The sequence below is a fragment of the Anopheles gambiae genome, chromosome 3 (genome assembly GCF_943734735.2).
Source record: "Anopheles gambiae chromosome 3, idAnoGambNW_F1_1, whole genome shotgun sequence".
NCBI classification, from domain to species: domain Eukaryota; kingdom Metazoa; phylum Arthropoda; class Insecta; order Diptera; family Culicidae; genus Anopheles; species Anopheles gambiae.
Window position 1 is genome coordinate 44,464,567 of NC_064602.1, and position 15,882 is coordinate 44,480,448.

Consider the following 15,882-nt stretch of genomic DNA (forward strand, 5'->3'; position numbering starts at 1 on the left):
GAAGAAATTTATTAATCTCATTGATGCAATATTTTTTATTTTACTTATTGTTTATTTTTTCATTATTATCTGTAGTCTATTATTTTTATTTCATGCAACAACTTTAGCAGATCTATGTCTGGTCCAGCTGCTAATGATCTTGAGTACTGGTGGAACTGTATATTATGTGCAAAATAAAACAATATATTGAAAGTATAGAACTACATCTATGACGTTCTTTGAACATTTCTTTCAAAACGTATGCTGTGTCATTTAATGAGAAACAATTATGATTTGTTGAATGGTGTAGTGCTGGATGGAGAATGCTGAAACTGTAAATATTCTTGAATAAAATAAAAATAAATCAATATTGACTTATGTCCAACAAGGTTGCACAGTGCTAATGTAAGCCACTTACAACTGTGTGAGTGGCAATCCTGCATGTGGTAACGGTTAGTTTCGGTCACGCTGAGAGAAGGATTGATCGGCAGATCGGTATTAGCACTTGTACAACATAAACAATTGAGGTTCCAAATTCTTGATTAAATATATCCACAATTGGTTAAATATATTCACAAAAACATGCTTGAAACCAGTAGTATTAAAAAAAATCATACAGAGTTACTATACGAAAAATGTTTAGATAATTTGTTTAAAATATGGGTTTATTGCAGCTTCACTTACGCTATGTACACAAGTTTTCAAATTACGGTTTCGATCATTTCACTTAGCTTAGCTAGTCTTACAGATACATACGTTCGTCCAGGTGGGCTTCTTGTGCGTAATCCACCGCTTCACAGTTGCGATCGTTGCGATCATAGGAAACATCGAATGAATTGTGTGAACAACAACACTTTAAACACAAAAGCACATATGACAGTAACGATCCAACAGCTGGCGGGCAGATGGACGGCCAGACTGGTAGCCACCGCCTGCCATCAAGATCAGGAGATCAGGAGCAGCATGATTGTAGTAGTAGTAGTAGCAGCAGCAATAGTAGTCCGAGCGCTACCCCTTACTTTGCCTAGACTCCTCAACACACTGCTCATAGGAATGGTTATGGCTTTAACATTTCACATCTCTCCTCACACGCGTCATTTATGCCTTTCTCTCATTTCTCTCTCACTCGCTCTGTCTCTCGTTCATCCCTCACTACGCTACTGCTGAAAAGTGCACTTTCTCCCTGTCGCCAGGTGCGCTGTTTACGTGTCGAATAATACTTATTTGTAATGATGGAGTGAAAAGATGGCGAATCAATACTTCATGTTGGTTGCGGATGTTGATTTTCGCTGCTCTGCGCGCTGATTGCTAGCGTACACAGCCGCGCAAGCCTCAATCGTCGTGACCGAAGGTGTGAATGATTTCGATCATGCTAGTCGACGTACCGATCACTAGTCCCAGTATAGCGACCACCCCGATAACGCTGTTCCTCACAACCATCCACACCTTGGCCATGCCCTTCCGATAGTGCCAGTAGGTGCAGGTTTCAATCAGAGCGGGGAAGGCAATTCCCAGTGCAGAAAGACAGAGCGCACCAAACAGCGAGATGAACAGTTCCAGATTGGGAATGGCCACTGCCAGCAGGACTGTAACGAGGAGCAAGCGTACGTTCGTTAGACAGATGTTCGAACGATGCACTTCAATAGTGCTCGTACTTACATGTGATTAACACCAGCACCGTTCGGGCGATGTACTCGTAAAAGACGCTTCGTGGAGAGTCACCTAGGTTCTTCTTCAGGTAGTCGTTCCAGGTGATGTCTATCGCGACGTAGCACGCCAATCCGTGTGTGATGTAGATGGCGAAAGCTAACATTCCCTTAACGCACTGCGCCAAGCTGTTGGTAAGCGAGTAAGAGTGATATTAAATGGTTCAATCGCTCACAAACTTAAACTTTTGGCGAACACTCACATTTCTTCCTCGGGTAGGTTAAGTGTGATCGATCCCTTAATAGCCGAACCGTAGTTCAGATACCCGAAGAAGCCCATACCAACGTACAGCGTTACGATCAGGATCATGGCCTTGTTCAGCACACCAAAGTTTCCTCCGAACTTCTTGGGCGTTTTCATCTCATTCTCCAGCGGCAGAATCTGCAAAACGGAGAAGCCTGTCAGTTGACCTGATCCTGCCCAACTCAACTACAAACATCATACTCACCACACCGATAGCTTCCAGCGCAAACAGCACAGTACCGAAGAACAGCGCGAACCCGCTCATCGTGCCGACCTGGTCGCGGTTCTCGAACGAGATGGGCTCGCGGAAGATGTAGTACAGGATGATGCCGAACGAGACGAGCGTGACAAAATTAGCGATCGTCGAGAAGGGTGCCAAAAATTTCAAATTTCTAACCTGCACAATCGAGCCACAAGCCAGAAGGGACGGAAGAAAGAAACGAACAATTGGATTAGTATGCGTTTGAGTAGAAAGAGGAGGGAGTGAACCCGCTGGCACGTTGCTTTACCGACCCAGTTGATCAGGATCAGTGGCAGAAGAATGATCAGCATATACAACCGCACGTCGGTGTCCGTTTCGGTGTAGTAATCGGCGATGGCTTTAATGTTGGAAGACACGAACACGACGTACACGCAACACGTGCCGAGCTGGTAGATCAGGAGAAACACATTCACCACGTGGCTGTGGGAGAAAAAGAGCAGAAATGTGTTACATCCTGCACCGAGGAACTTCTGCTCGATCGCACTCACACAGATGACTTACATAATGATTTTGGACAGCGGCTTCAGTGCGTCCGGACCCTCCAGCAGGGCCGTCTGCGTAACGGCCGGATAGTTCAGACTCGGCACTCGTTTCCGCTTGCACAGCTCGTACTCCGCCTTGATCAGCAGGTGGATGCAGTACGTACAGAGGAGCCCGATCAGCAACGTGCCGACAACACCCACCGTCCACCCGGCATGGTGGAAGGCGTTCGGCATGGCGAGAATGCCGGTGCCGAGCGAGCCCTTCAGCAGATGAATCAGCGTTTCGTTGTTGGTCGTTGGATGCTCGACCAGCCGGTGCTGGAACGGATCGTACTCCGTCTCTAGGCCGGGTTTCTTCTCCTGTATCTCCAGCGTGTACATGTTGGGATCGATCGTCTTCGCCTGCGGTGGTTTTTTGCTGCAATTGACCACACAGAACAATGGAAATGCATTTTCAGACTCTACCCGCGCCGGGACCGATCGACCTCTGACCGATTGTGCAACACTCACCCATTGATTGCTTCGTCGCCGACGAACGCGGTATTGGTGTGGCCTTTATCAACCGTCATCGTGTAGGGCTGCAAAAAAAAGGAAAAATGCAACTCAACTAATTAGCATCACAGGCTGAAGGCTGATTATCGCTTATTATCGTAACCGGCTGCGAGCTAATGAAAGAGGAATGCTGATGAATTACGCCGAACAGGACATGGGGAGGGGTTTTTTGGGACAAAATTGTACACAAACAATGCTCTGTGTTGTACTAACAATAAAAACAAACTGTGACGCAGCCAAAATTTAGCGATGGAGGAGTGTTGCTGAGTAAATACTGTGACCCGGCGAGTGGTTTGGGAATTACCCAGCAAATGGCCAAAGTAGCACGGAAGGTTTACTATGGTCGTAAAGTTTATGGAAATTAACAACAGTAGATAAAGTGAAGGGTAGTAAAAGTAAAGAATGGCTTGAAAATGGCTCTGTTATCAGGAGGAAGATGATGATATTAGCAGAGTTCATGTGATATACTTTGCAAGTTTATGACAGCAACTAAAGTATTGTAAATCGAGTAAATAAAATATTTAAGCGATATAGCCAGCTACGTGAAGTAATGTTCATCCCTAGACGATTCTGAATCAGATTCATGGCTCTAAAACAATTAATGTGAATCTCGCCATCTTTTCGACTAGAACTACTTTGTCCACTAAACTATGGCTGTAAGTATATTTTGCTGCCGTGATATGGATTTGGCTTCAAAATGACATATTTCCTTTCTTCTTATAGTAGAACGATATGAATGACGCCCAAGAAACATTTCCCATACCTTTTGCACTTAAACATGACTTAAGCATTTTTTACTATGAGTGTACTTAGCCACATAGTTTTAACATGTCGTTTGAAGATGCTTAACAGTGTTTAAAGTTGTTAAACCTTTAAAACGTTCTGAAGTCGCTTATAAGACTGTCTGTTGAAACTAAAATTGGAGTTTTGATTGCTGGCTTTAATCAACCTGTAATTGTATTCTTAAGCACGTTTCAAAAATTGTTATTTCAGACTAAGGCATCAATATCAATAGATCTTATTAAATGCATATTAAGTCTTGAGCGAGGGGAACTTGAAACAGGCTATACAGGTTGTACCTGAAATATGCTATTAACAAAAAACGTTGATGATCCGAATATTTCTAACTTCTGCGTAAATAGTATTTTGGGATTTTCAGCCAAACAACATTCAATTTTATTTTCCTTTTGCTGGCAGTGGGTGGTTTTATCCCCTGCAAAGATTATTCGATATATTTCTAATTCTGTTAATAAATAAAAATGAATAAAACTGAGAAAATCGCGATTATGTAAGCGCATATTTACCACCAGATTCCGCGTATCTCTGACACTGCCTGTACGAGGAGATTCTTAAAACTTATTAGTCTGCAGAAGCGCTTCCTAAAGCTATGTGCTGTTTAAAAAGATCTTAGCCACACATATTGCACTACAAATCAACTGAACTTGTGATCAGGAAAGTCCTTCTGATCTTAAGCCAATGGAATCCATTTTTATTAATACGATTGTTCATTTGTGTGTTCAATATGTGCCAGCCATGCTGATATTTTGATTAACAAATTCATGATAAATAGAATGACAAATTACATGACAAATAGAAAAAATGGCAATTTCCAAAACGACCTTCACCTCATGTTTTTATGACACTCCTTTTGGTGCAAATTGAGGGCGTTTAAAACGAATCTGTATTTTTTAAATAATTTATTTTTAAACTAAAAAGGTGCATATTATTGAGGCGCTTTGATATGTTTCAAATTATTATAATGTATTTCAACAGTTAAATTTTCTTGGCATGGATTTCTTCTCGTACGGGAGCGAGATCATCAGAGAAAATATCAATACAACATAAATATACGCAAATGACTCTCAACCATTATTATGACTTCATATTCAATGCTTCATTGCCATCTCAAGAACATATTCATAGAAATATGTTGTTATTTTGATAGTTTATTTGCCCCTCACGTTTTAAAGGTCTAGAAATTGTTTTAACTAGTAGTCTTAACAGAGTTCTATAGATGGGCCCTTTCAGTCTTAAGTTAGTTTTATTTTAGATTTATGAGGTCATACACGACTTTCAAATGAAAAAAGGAAGGCTTAATGAAATAACCGTAGCAACATCGTTAAAACTATGATAAGATTTAAAATGTTCCTTGGGCGGGCTATGACATGAATTACAAATGCCCGTTGGGTGTACTTTTTATTTCTTTGCTTTGTTTTTCTTTAAAAAAGTAGGACATTCTAAAGAGAGAATCTAATCTATAAACATCAATAACCTTTTAAATCTTCGATTCTTGACTCATCATTTCAACTCATCACTGAAGAGGCATATGATTTAAACATTACAAAAGATTCCAGAAGCACTGTACAAACCAAAATCCGAAAGAAAACATTTTCTTTCCAAATCTTGTTCCAACAAAACAACAACGAGCACATCTCCTTGTTGTATTCCGCCTTTCGAAGCATCAAGGTCAAAAAACAACCATCTTGAGCTTTTAAAAAGCCTGAATAAACTTAAGCTTAGAAGAAAGCCAATCGAAAAATGTAAACAAATAAAAAATATTTGCGCTTCCGATGCGGTGAATGCCGATGTTTTGATGAAAAATAAGGTGTTTGATAAGTGTTATCACCTTTTATCAACCAGACCGTGGGGGTGTGAAATCATAGAAATAGACGGGCACGATCTATATGTCAATTCCCCATCCCGATCGCAATGCTCGAGTGAGCAGGCGATTCAGTTGTCAATTTTCGCCGCGTAATCATCATCGTCAGTAACACTCGGTTCTGCTTTGAACGGATGCTGTCTAGGCCAATGATAGCTTTATTGATAAGTAAAAACAGACGACAAAAAAGCAACACGAAGCTGCGCGCCAGTTGTGGACCATCACCTAGGTAGAACTGGCCATTAGATTCGTTTTGTTACGCTGCCCCTGCTGGCTGAAGGTCAACCGGCGTGGCTAGAAATCGAGAGCACTCGATTAATGATTTATTGCTCGCATGTCGCTATGTCAATCCAGTTCAGCTGAACGGATCCGGATCGATAGGCTCCTGGTCGAAAGAACCGGTCTATTGAGATTGTTGTGCTCAACAATGTTTTAGAATGGCTGTAACCCGTCAGGACATGGGCGTGAGCTGCATCGAATTAGAGTGTGTGTGTGTGTGTGAGAGAGAGAGAGAGGCTCAATTCGTACCAAAACCACTCGTCCAAGCAAGCGGGAGTTACTACCGCAGAACTGGTTCAGATCCCTTGCGGAACAATTCAATTCAAACGATGATAATAAAATTCAGTTGACCACTCCCTCCGAGCATTGCCACCCACAAACCCACGGTCCTATGCGAAATGCGATCACGATCGACTGGACACGTGGCGAGCGAGTGCCCGTCGAGCAGGAAATCTGTTTTATCCGTTTAGCCGACCTTCACCAACCGACCCGTTGAGGGCGGGGGAGCGGTGCATCGTTCTGCGCTAATTCAATTGCGCTGATCGCTCCTAATTCTACCGAACGCATCCTGTTATTATTCGGTTACCAGCCGGTCGCTCACCAATCAAGGCGCTTCAATGTGGAGAACACCCACCCGACCCGTTGCGCCACCGCCACAGACACCAAGACGCTCCACGCGCGTCGGCTGCTGCAGCGTCTCTCGTGGCTCTTTCGCTTGGCTAAACAATTGAATAATCACGCGCAAGTGCAGTACGCGTTGCGGCGCGTTCCATTATGCATTCCGGGAGGGCCGGGACAGGAAACGGGACGGGCTACAGCTGATTCAACGAGCGCAGGATTGCGCATAGCCGGTTGCAGTTGGACGCACGCGACGACACCATTTGTAGAGCGTTCAAGAGCGTCCGTTTGCTTAATTACTGCAACGTTAATGCCGGGACTAACGGGCAGCAATCGGTCACATTTACTTCTAGCCCCTCGTGACATTGACATTGGACCATGAAAACTGGCGACCTTTGGTTCTATTATTACTACGACCAGTGCATTGCACTGCACGTGGAGCAGGTCTTTTATCATGCAAAAACTGTCCCGGTACGATAGAGATGCAAATGTCAATCATCCTCAAATCTACAAACCATCTTTTTGCAAGGCACTGTGGCGGCTTCTACTACACGAATGACGCTTTGTATGGGAATGTGATACAATTGTGCGATCAGATTGCGCTTTTGGAGAATAGGCGTTGTTTGGCTCGCACGAAACAGTAGCTTGAACTGACTGTATTTGCCGAAGCTTGACACTGGATTACACCCCGGGCACAGTAAGCGCCATTTGTTGAACGTGATAAAGGTACACACTGCGCACACCATTCGTCATAGCACGTCAACTCAAACAAAAGATGAATAAACAGACCGCCCATGGAGGGTGAGATGGCGTGAACTGTTGAAGTTGAGTATGAATTGTATAAAAAAGAAGATCAAAATAAAGGTTTATTGTTTCCGCTTTCCCACTCTGCCCTCTTGTGAGGAAATCAACACAAGCAAGTGCTTGTGCAACTAATCGTTGCTTAGGTGTTGGAGCTGCTTTCACCTATTACAAATACTGAAGGTCGCCAAACCAGCCATTGCAAAGATTTGGTCAAAACACCTTAAAAATGGTGTCCAACCTACGCCCAGTGCGAAAAGTCATGACCGCAAAATGCAACATTGTAGCCAAGCTCGGTCTTGTATTGCACCGACACACCAAACTTCACAGGCCCCGCCAGCGGGATCGCCGTTCACACTTTGTGCCAATTCGGTGGTTAGGAGGGCGTGTTGCGTTATGTATTTGCGCGTACATGTCGCACGGTGGCACCGAACGCAACTTTGCACCAAATCTTTACCGCCTCGGGCGTTTTGCCTTTTTTTTGCGGTGTGTGCGGCCGCTCATGAGTAATAATCATACGTAAGGTACCGCCAATGAGCTCAAGGCACACAAACAGACGGTCGGTTTCGGGGCGGATGGTCGGGTTGGTCACTTATTAGCATATACAGCATTCGATGAAGTCAGACTGAAGCAAGAAAAAAAAAAAACGCATCCGTTGTCGAGCTGTTAATGTGCTTGTCGAGCTTAAATTCAATAAAATTAAGTCAATTTAGAGGCTTATAAAAACAAATAAACAAAGAACCATGTGGCCTTCCCTATGACAATCAAAATAAAATAATAAAAATCCAAAAATATCCAAATTGATTAGGAACATCTGTTCAACAGTCAAACAATAACAATTCTACAATATAAACCGGTGTGACGCATTAAGCACTCCAAAACTAACAAAAAAAAACGGAAAACTGCGCCATTACTTTCGCCATTCAAAAGAAGAGAGGCTAAAAAACGCACACACGCACACGACCCCCCTCCCCCCGGCTAAAAATTTGATGATATGATCAATCGCTTGCCGAAAGCGTTTAGGGGTGGGTTTTTGTGGGCAGGAGGAGATGCGGCAGAAAAGATCATAAATATTCACGAACGAGCCAGCGCTCGAAAAACCGGCTCAAACTGGATAGCAACGATCGCACCATGGGCCAATTGAAAAGTTGATGATCAGCTAGGTGTGTACGCAGCTGGCGCTGATGTTGGCTACTGTACAGCTGTAAGTGTGTATGCGTGTGTGAAGCATGCAGGGTAATTTTGTGACGACTTGAAGGTAAGCTATTAGCGGAAGAATATGCCATGGCGAACAAGAAACAGAAACGATCGCATTTTGCAATTTGCATAGTATGGTTGTCGTAGAAGGGTTTGATTTTTGTATTATTAGTTTCCGAATTTGATATGTCATATTTGTTAAACAAGATCACAAATTCGCAGAAGAAAAAGAAAAACTAACAATTATTTTATAGAGCATCGTTTCTTCACTTGATCAAATGATCATCAAAGAAAGATCATTTTCGGTGTTGATGTCGTCAAAAAAAACTGCAAAAAACTAAGTCAACCGCAATAAATTCATCTTTGCTTTCAAATCCATACCTTGCCAAACGGGGTAAAAAATAACTTGAAAAAACCAAGAAATCCGTCCAATAAACTCAAGTTGTTTGGCAAATAATAAACAGCACGGATTTGGCGTTGTGAATGGCACAACATCTCTAGTTTGGTTTGAGCAGCAACAAGCAAAAACTGAGTCGGAATTGCGGGGATTTTATTGAGCTTAAGCACGAGTTTCTTGTGCTGCTTCAGTCATCCTTTCCTGCTCCTCCTCTTCATCCCGTCCCCCGGGGCCAGGACGATAAAGTGGCGAAAAGGAAAGGCCACTTTGGGTGTTTCGCTTTTGCGTCGCAGTTTTTCGTTGCTCGTTTTGCTCATGCCCGCTCATGCCGGGTAATGGTGCGACTCCACTCTACGGTGCGACGAGCATGGCAGTGTGGGAAAATGGACATCAAAACGGTGAGTAGCATCGTGTTGCAGGTTTTTTTTCTTTCTCTTGGCGCAATCCTTTATGCCCAAAAAAAGAGTGCATCGTACGATCACCACCACCTCGGACCACCGAACGATGTGTGGTTAAGGAATCCTGGTAGGTCGGCGATCAAGATATCAGCCGCAAAATTGGCATCGTTCACGCGCCACCTCAGGGCGTTTGGCGGTTGAAAAATGAGGGTCAAAAATTATTAACATACACTTGACGCACGGACGAACCGTCCGAGTAGAATGACGATGTGTGAGAGATGGCAAGGGAATTTTGGTGGTATTTTTTACAACGAAGAGCAAGCAGAAGTTGGGGTCTCATATCAAAATGGGAAGTTCGTTACTTCTCGAACAATTTTAATCAATTTGTACTCGAACAGATCGAGTCTGCTACTGGCAAGTGGGACGGTACTAAGCGATCAACTTGCTGGTCTATGAAGACTACCCATGCCATCATCGACTGATGTTCTTCCACATGGTGCAGAATTTATCTTGGCGCATGTGGCGCCATAGTGCTTTGGCAGTTTCGGGAAGACAATCCGTCCAAGATATTAGCATCACGGCTCGGAGTGGTTCCGCTTGCATGCAATCTGAAGACCGCACAATCAACGCCCGGAGGGGAATGTTTTCCAAAGCCCAAGGTTAACCGGCTTACCAGTTTGGTCATACAGACGTCTGCAGCAGCACCCTACGGTACCGGTTCGGATGCTTCCACTTCCTGGATGGAATGGCAACCACTCGAAACGATCTTCAAAACACAACAAAACACCACAAGACGGATGCAAGGTCCATAAAAACCGATCGTTGTTTGTGTGTGTGTGTGTGTGTGTGTGTTTGTGATGTTTTATTGCTGTTTGCCGGTGCAGATCTGCGAACAGCTTCTATCTTCTGCAAAGGTATTTCCATGTAAAGCTATGCTAAGACAATAAAATGAGAAATAATTGCTAAAAGTATTGCTGTGCCAAAGTAAACGCGCCTGGAATATTCCCTTAAGAAACACAATACATGGGAATCCCTTGGAGCTGGCGTGCCTCCGGTTTGACGTTGTCTCTCATTGCGTAGCTTCCCATCAACACTTGCGTTTTGCGAACCGTTCATTGATCGTGATCGAACCCTGCAGGGCAAATCGGGTTTATTGACAATCGAAGAAACGGGGAGCACAGTGCGGTGGGACGAAATTAACGCTAATAAGCTGTTTGGCAGCAAGATCAACCAGTCGATCGAGCTTATTGGTTCAACAAAACGAAGAAAAAGCCTCCTCCCAGTTATTATGGGTCGGTCATTTTAAGCCGTCCCTGGTAGCGAGCGGGACGCGGCTCGATTAGTGGTGTATGCAGAGCAAGTCAAGTATTCGGGGACTTTCATTTCGTAGCGATAAGCCAAACGGAACGATCAGCATGAAAAGGATCGTAAAGGATCCGTGGCGCTATGCTGAGCAGTTTCGGCGAGCGTTGGCCATTAAATGCAGGCGAATAACATTTCGTCCAATCTTACGAGTGGAAGCTGAGCACAATGCTTTGCCGAATGGACATACATTACGCTTATTATATTCTTGTTGGTTTATGGCTTTTATGAAGCAATGTTCATGAGTTTCTTATGTGTTTTAAAGGAATAAAAGTAATAAAAGCCTTTGATATGACGAAAGGAAAACCCATCAAGACAGTTAATGTCTGCTGCAGCTGACACAGATTTATCTGATCGTAGCTGTCTTTTGCCGTCTTCCAAATACGTCATTTCTTGTGTTGATTACGTGAGACATTGAACGTAACTTAAAAGCGTACAGAGTACAATGCACCCGAAAAAAACAAATTTAAACTATCAAACCGGTGCAGTTTGCAAATGAGCCGTACACTTTCTTCCCGTAAAACAACCATAAACCGGCCACACTTGGCACACACTCACGTCAGGCATTGTCGCAAACACTTCGCGCACGGCATTCGGTCGCGTGGTCGGCTTTGTTAGCGTTGCGTTACGAAAAAACGGGGCACTGGTAATGGGGTGGGAAGTTTGCCAGACCCAGCACACGCCCGCCAAAGCCCAAAGGGTAGCCGGTTTGACCTTGCCCCGGTAATTCCCAGACCATGGGCGTATCGGTGACACCTGGTGGGAACGGGTTTGCTCGGAGGGTATTTCCGCCTGGGTGCAAACCTGGCTCGTGGGTTCGGTAGAGGTGCCCATTAGATTGGCTCGACTGACACTCCATAGTTAAAGCTGACATTTTTAGCGGTTAGAACCGTGGGGAGGGACGTGCATTTTAGGTCCGGTTAATCCGGCACACGCCGTCGACCCGTTCGGTTCGCATGCGATCATTGCTTGAAATAATAGTTTTCGGTTATCATTAAAGGCCTTACCTTGACCGCTCTTTAGATCAAACAAGACCGAACCGTTCACGGTGTTCTATGCATGACATACCAATTTAGAATACAATGCGTTCCATTATCCTTGAAGAGAATGAATAAAAAAAGAAAGACACATGATCGCGCCATCAATCATACAGCTTCCCCCCACGCTTATGTATCCCGCTCAAAGCATCATTTTAGAACCAGAACCTGTTTGTTTGTTTGCCGACAGGACGTGTTTCACAGTCAAGGTAGATTTTAACCCGATAACGATCGAGGTTTTTAGGCACGTGGCTTCTTTCGCTCTTTGAGGCCATCATTGTGTGTGTATCAGTTTAATCATGCTCAAAGTTTCCATAATATGTCCTCAAAACTTCGACATGCTATCATGCACCATTCAACCGTACTCCGCAAGTGTTTCGGGGGACGGGCGATTGGCAAGTGAGTCCGAGTTTTTAGCGATCCAAATCACGCGCGTTTTGCCCACCCGTTCTCGTCTGGTCTGTCCACCCCGCGGGGGAATCCCCAACTGTTGGAGGTGTCTGTTCGACACCGTGCGTCCTCGATCTTGACGCGAAAGCTTTCGGTTGTCGGCCGCAGCGCTCTTTGCAGTGCGATCACGCTTGACAAGGTCTTCTGCTAACACTGTCGACAGACCAGCACGACACCCTCTCTCGTGTTGCGATGGGTTGTTCAAAACAAACCGGGCACAGGCCAATGCATTGGGTGGAAGTGGGGGACACATTCCACCGTTTCAAGCGAGGGATCAAGCGAGCCCCGAAGAGCGGGGCATGTTTTTACACGATGCCTGTGGGAGGTGGGGTTTGTTTTTGGCCAAAAATCTCTGACTGATCTTTTAGCACCATTCCCGGGGTCTTCCCAGTTCCGCGCGTTCCACTGTTGGTTTACCGGGTTTTTCGGTCGGGACTCGTTGCACGACCGGTCCACTCTTTTGGCAAACCGATTTGTTATTCTTGCACACTCTTATTTGCGTCAAACGCTGGGTGTGTGTGAAGCAGCGGTCGACGCGTTTATCACTTTCGGTTCCTTTTCCGAATGCTTTGTGGTAAGTGGTATGTGGGGTCGTCGGGGTTTGCGGTTTATAGTCTATAAATAAGTTTTACTTCCCAAATAGGTACCGGCGCGTCACGGTTAAAAAAAAAAGATTGTTGAAAGACATTTTCGGGATCGCTCGCACAGTACGAGTGGGGGGAGCATAATAAACCTGGTTACTTTACGGCCCCACGATGGGTGGTAGCATGAATGATTTATCACGCATATCGACCGAGCCGGTCAAAGTGCTTTTGCCAATATTTGCTCTCGATTTGTATTTGATAATTCTCACCATTTCACGTTGAACGATATTTTTAGATTTTTGTGTAAAAGCATCAATTTCGTAAACGCAAGAGCGGGCTACTGCAAAAACAGAAGCGCTACAAACAATCAACTTAAACTGCAATGACAATGGGAAGTTTGTTGACTACTAGTGCAGTCTGCGGGGTAACTATCTGTCTTCAACAATGGAGATGGGCCTATCAGTTTGTTGCGGTAACTGTTTCCGGCAATATTTGACACTCCAACAAACGGTGGCAGTAAAAACACTCACACGTACACTCGTTTGTTCGCGCCTGTTTACAACAAAAGTGTAAATATTTAACCAGCCCGGCTACCTGTTACAATAATAATGATAAGGTTGTTTTTGTCGCAAAACCACTTCAAAATCGTAATGGAGTTCTGTTTTTTTTCTCAATTTTTGCGAGCTATTAATCAACTTCAATTGCACCGACAACAGCGAGATGAAAGATCGATCGTAACCCACCCCCTGTGGCTTCAGTTGTTGTTCCACAACAATGTTTGACACTTTACCACTCCCACTGCCACCACTGCCGTTAAAGTCGGATGTGGTTTTGCTTGGATTAAATTCCTTTACATCGCCTCTAAGCTGCAACAGTGAAACCGACTGATCGAATGACTGACATGCTGGTGGTTAGCGCTATACTTCTAACGTTATAGCATTCTGCGGCTGTACTGTTGCTACTCCAGTGTGCGCTACCCAGAGCGTTTTAGTATCGGAAGTTTGCAATTGCATTTACATAAAATGACACGCATCTACGGCCCCACGCAACTGGCAACCCGTGTCACACAGCTGTTGTTATCGTTGGACGGAAATTCACCAAACCAACACCATCAACACCGTCATCATCGTCGATTGTCATCATCATCACCTACGGAGAGCTGCTGCTCCACATTTGAACATCATCTTGTGTGTGTGTGTTTTTGTGAGTATATGTGCTCTTCGTGGCTGGTGAGGCTCTTACCTGTGTCTCTTCTTGACTGCGCTTGACTTGCGATGATCCAATACGGTGACGAAGATATGGAAGTAGTGTTTGTGTATGGGCCGCGCGCTATACGCTCCGAAGCTTTTCTAATATTTTGGCGGTCGTCGAGTGTCTATGTTGCACTACTAATTAGAAAAAAACTGCTCCCTCTCGCCAACGCTGCTGCTACTATGTAGTACGGCTGCTATCACCACCACAAGCGTATACGGTAAAATATTCGATACACTTCACTGCACGACTATACGGCTTGTTGTTCCGACTTTGCGAATGTTTTAAATTACGCTTTTTTTCGTTTTTTGCTTGCTGCTTGCTACGTTTGGGTCGTAAAATATTAGACGCCTTTCCGGTTGGGGCCCAGTGGAAGGCAAGGGGTGGTGCGTGTCTTGTGGTGGACGCTTTGCTTTTCTTTTTTGGGGCCGTCAGCTCTACCCTTCCCAAAGCAAATGTTTGATTTAAACAATCGTAGCTAAAATTGCGCTCACGAGCTGTGTCACGTTCGAAGCCGTGACTGATGCGGCACGGGGATGTGCGAGGGCCCAGGCCCGCTGCTGTTGTCGTTGGTCACTTGACAAGAAATAGTACTCCCGTGATTCGCCACCGACATTGACACTGACGCACCGAGATACCGAAGCGTGATACAATTCGCTTGCCAACAACAAAACGAAAGAAAATAAGAAAGAAATCTAAACACAATAACGAACACAACCACTTTAAAAATGTCCCGAGCAAGTAGCGCTCAAAATAGATCCTCGTGCAGGACACTTGGCTCGAGAGCGGTAACGAAGCGCCAGCACCAGTTTACACTGTCGAGTTGGTTCAGGTTTTGCCTGCGGTTTTTTGTTATCGGCAGACTCTGCTGCTTCTCTACCTCCGTTGGCCGCTGGGTAATGGTAGTAGCTGGGTAAAAACTGTGCTGCTTCCGTTGTAAAATGCAATCTAATTTGATCGTTCCGCGCGCACGCTAATTGGCAAGGGTAAAGTCGCGAAGGCAGTCGCACGCCAGCACGCAGTCTCGCCCGCCGTGTATCCTTTTTCCGAGCTTCCCCTTTGGTGTGATCGCTTTGAGTAAGCGTGCGCTTGTCACCTGCTTATCTTGCTTGCCTTCAGTGTGTATTTGATCCACTGTTCGGGCCGAAATAGCATGGTTTAGATAAAATGATTAAAACACACACACTCACAAACACTTCAGTCACATGCGCTCGAGCTGCTCGAGGTCTACGACTTTGGGCACTCAACACAAAACGCCGGAGCCACAATGCTAACACGATGCGACGGCGGCGGCAGCGACAAAACGATGGCGACTGATCGGTGCGATGGAAGACGATCAACTAAAACCCGCAACAGTCCGAACAGCGAATGCTAGTACACCAGCGCGCGGTTGATGCTGCTGCTGCTGCTGCCGTTGTTGCTGCTGTTGCCTCGTACGACCTGTACCAATACTACTAATGTTGCTCCGCCGGCCGAGCGGAAAAGAGACGGTCGGCTAGCGCTAGCGGTGAATCGATCAGGTGTAGCTGCATGTGCGACCGAGACAGAACGAAACCACTTCACAAGGCTCTAACGCGGACGGCGAGGAGAAAAAATAAATAAATAAATGCATGCAGCAAATTAG

At 44.9% G+C, this 15,882-nt stretch overlaps 1 protein-coding gene across 1 annotated transcript; it reads right to left on the reverse strand.

The window, feature by feature from the left end:
• Positions 1–623: 623 nt before the first annotated feature.
• LOC4578416 (proton-coupled amino acid transporter-like protein CG1139) lies at positions 624–15,678 on the reverse strand. The gene is made up of 8 exons (XM_319018.4): positions 14,250–15,678; positions 3,184–3,251; positions 2,693–3,091; positions 2,443–2,611; positions 2,135–2,326; positions 1,889–2,067; positions 1,639–1,814; positions 624–1,565 (listed from the first exon to the last, which is right to left on the reverse strand). The coding sequence occupies exons 2-8, from the start codon at positions 3,240–3,242 to the stop codon at positions 1,312–1,314; spliced, it is 1,428 nt and encodes a 475-aa protein (XP_319018.4). The 5' UTR covers positions 3,243–3,251; positions 14,250–15,678; the 3' UTR covers positions 624–1,311.
• Positions 15,679–15,882: the final 204 nt, after the last annotated feature.

Excerpts from the sequence above, each read along its gene's own strand:
- LOC4578416 (XM_319018.4), bottom strand. The coding sequence starts at position 3,242 with ATGACGGTTGATAAAGGCCACACCAATACCGCGTTCGTCGGCGACGAA. Across the intron at positions 3,092-3,183 it reads GGCGACGAAGCAATCAATGG|CAAAAAACCACCGCAGGCGA; the intron begins GTGAGTGTTGCA and ends GGTCAATTGCAG. Across the intron at positions 2,327-2,442 it reads CACTGATCCTGATCAACTGG|GTTAGAAATTTGAAATTTTT; the intron begins GTCGGTAAAGCA and ends TCGATTGTGCAG.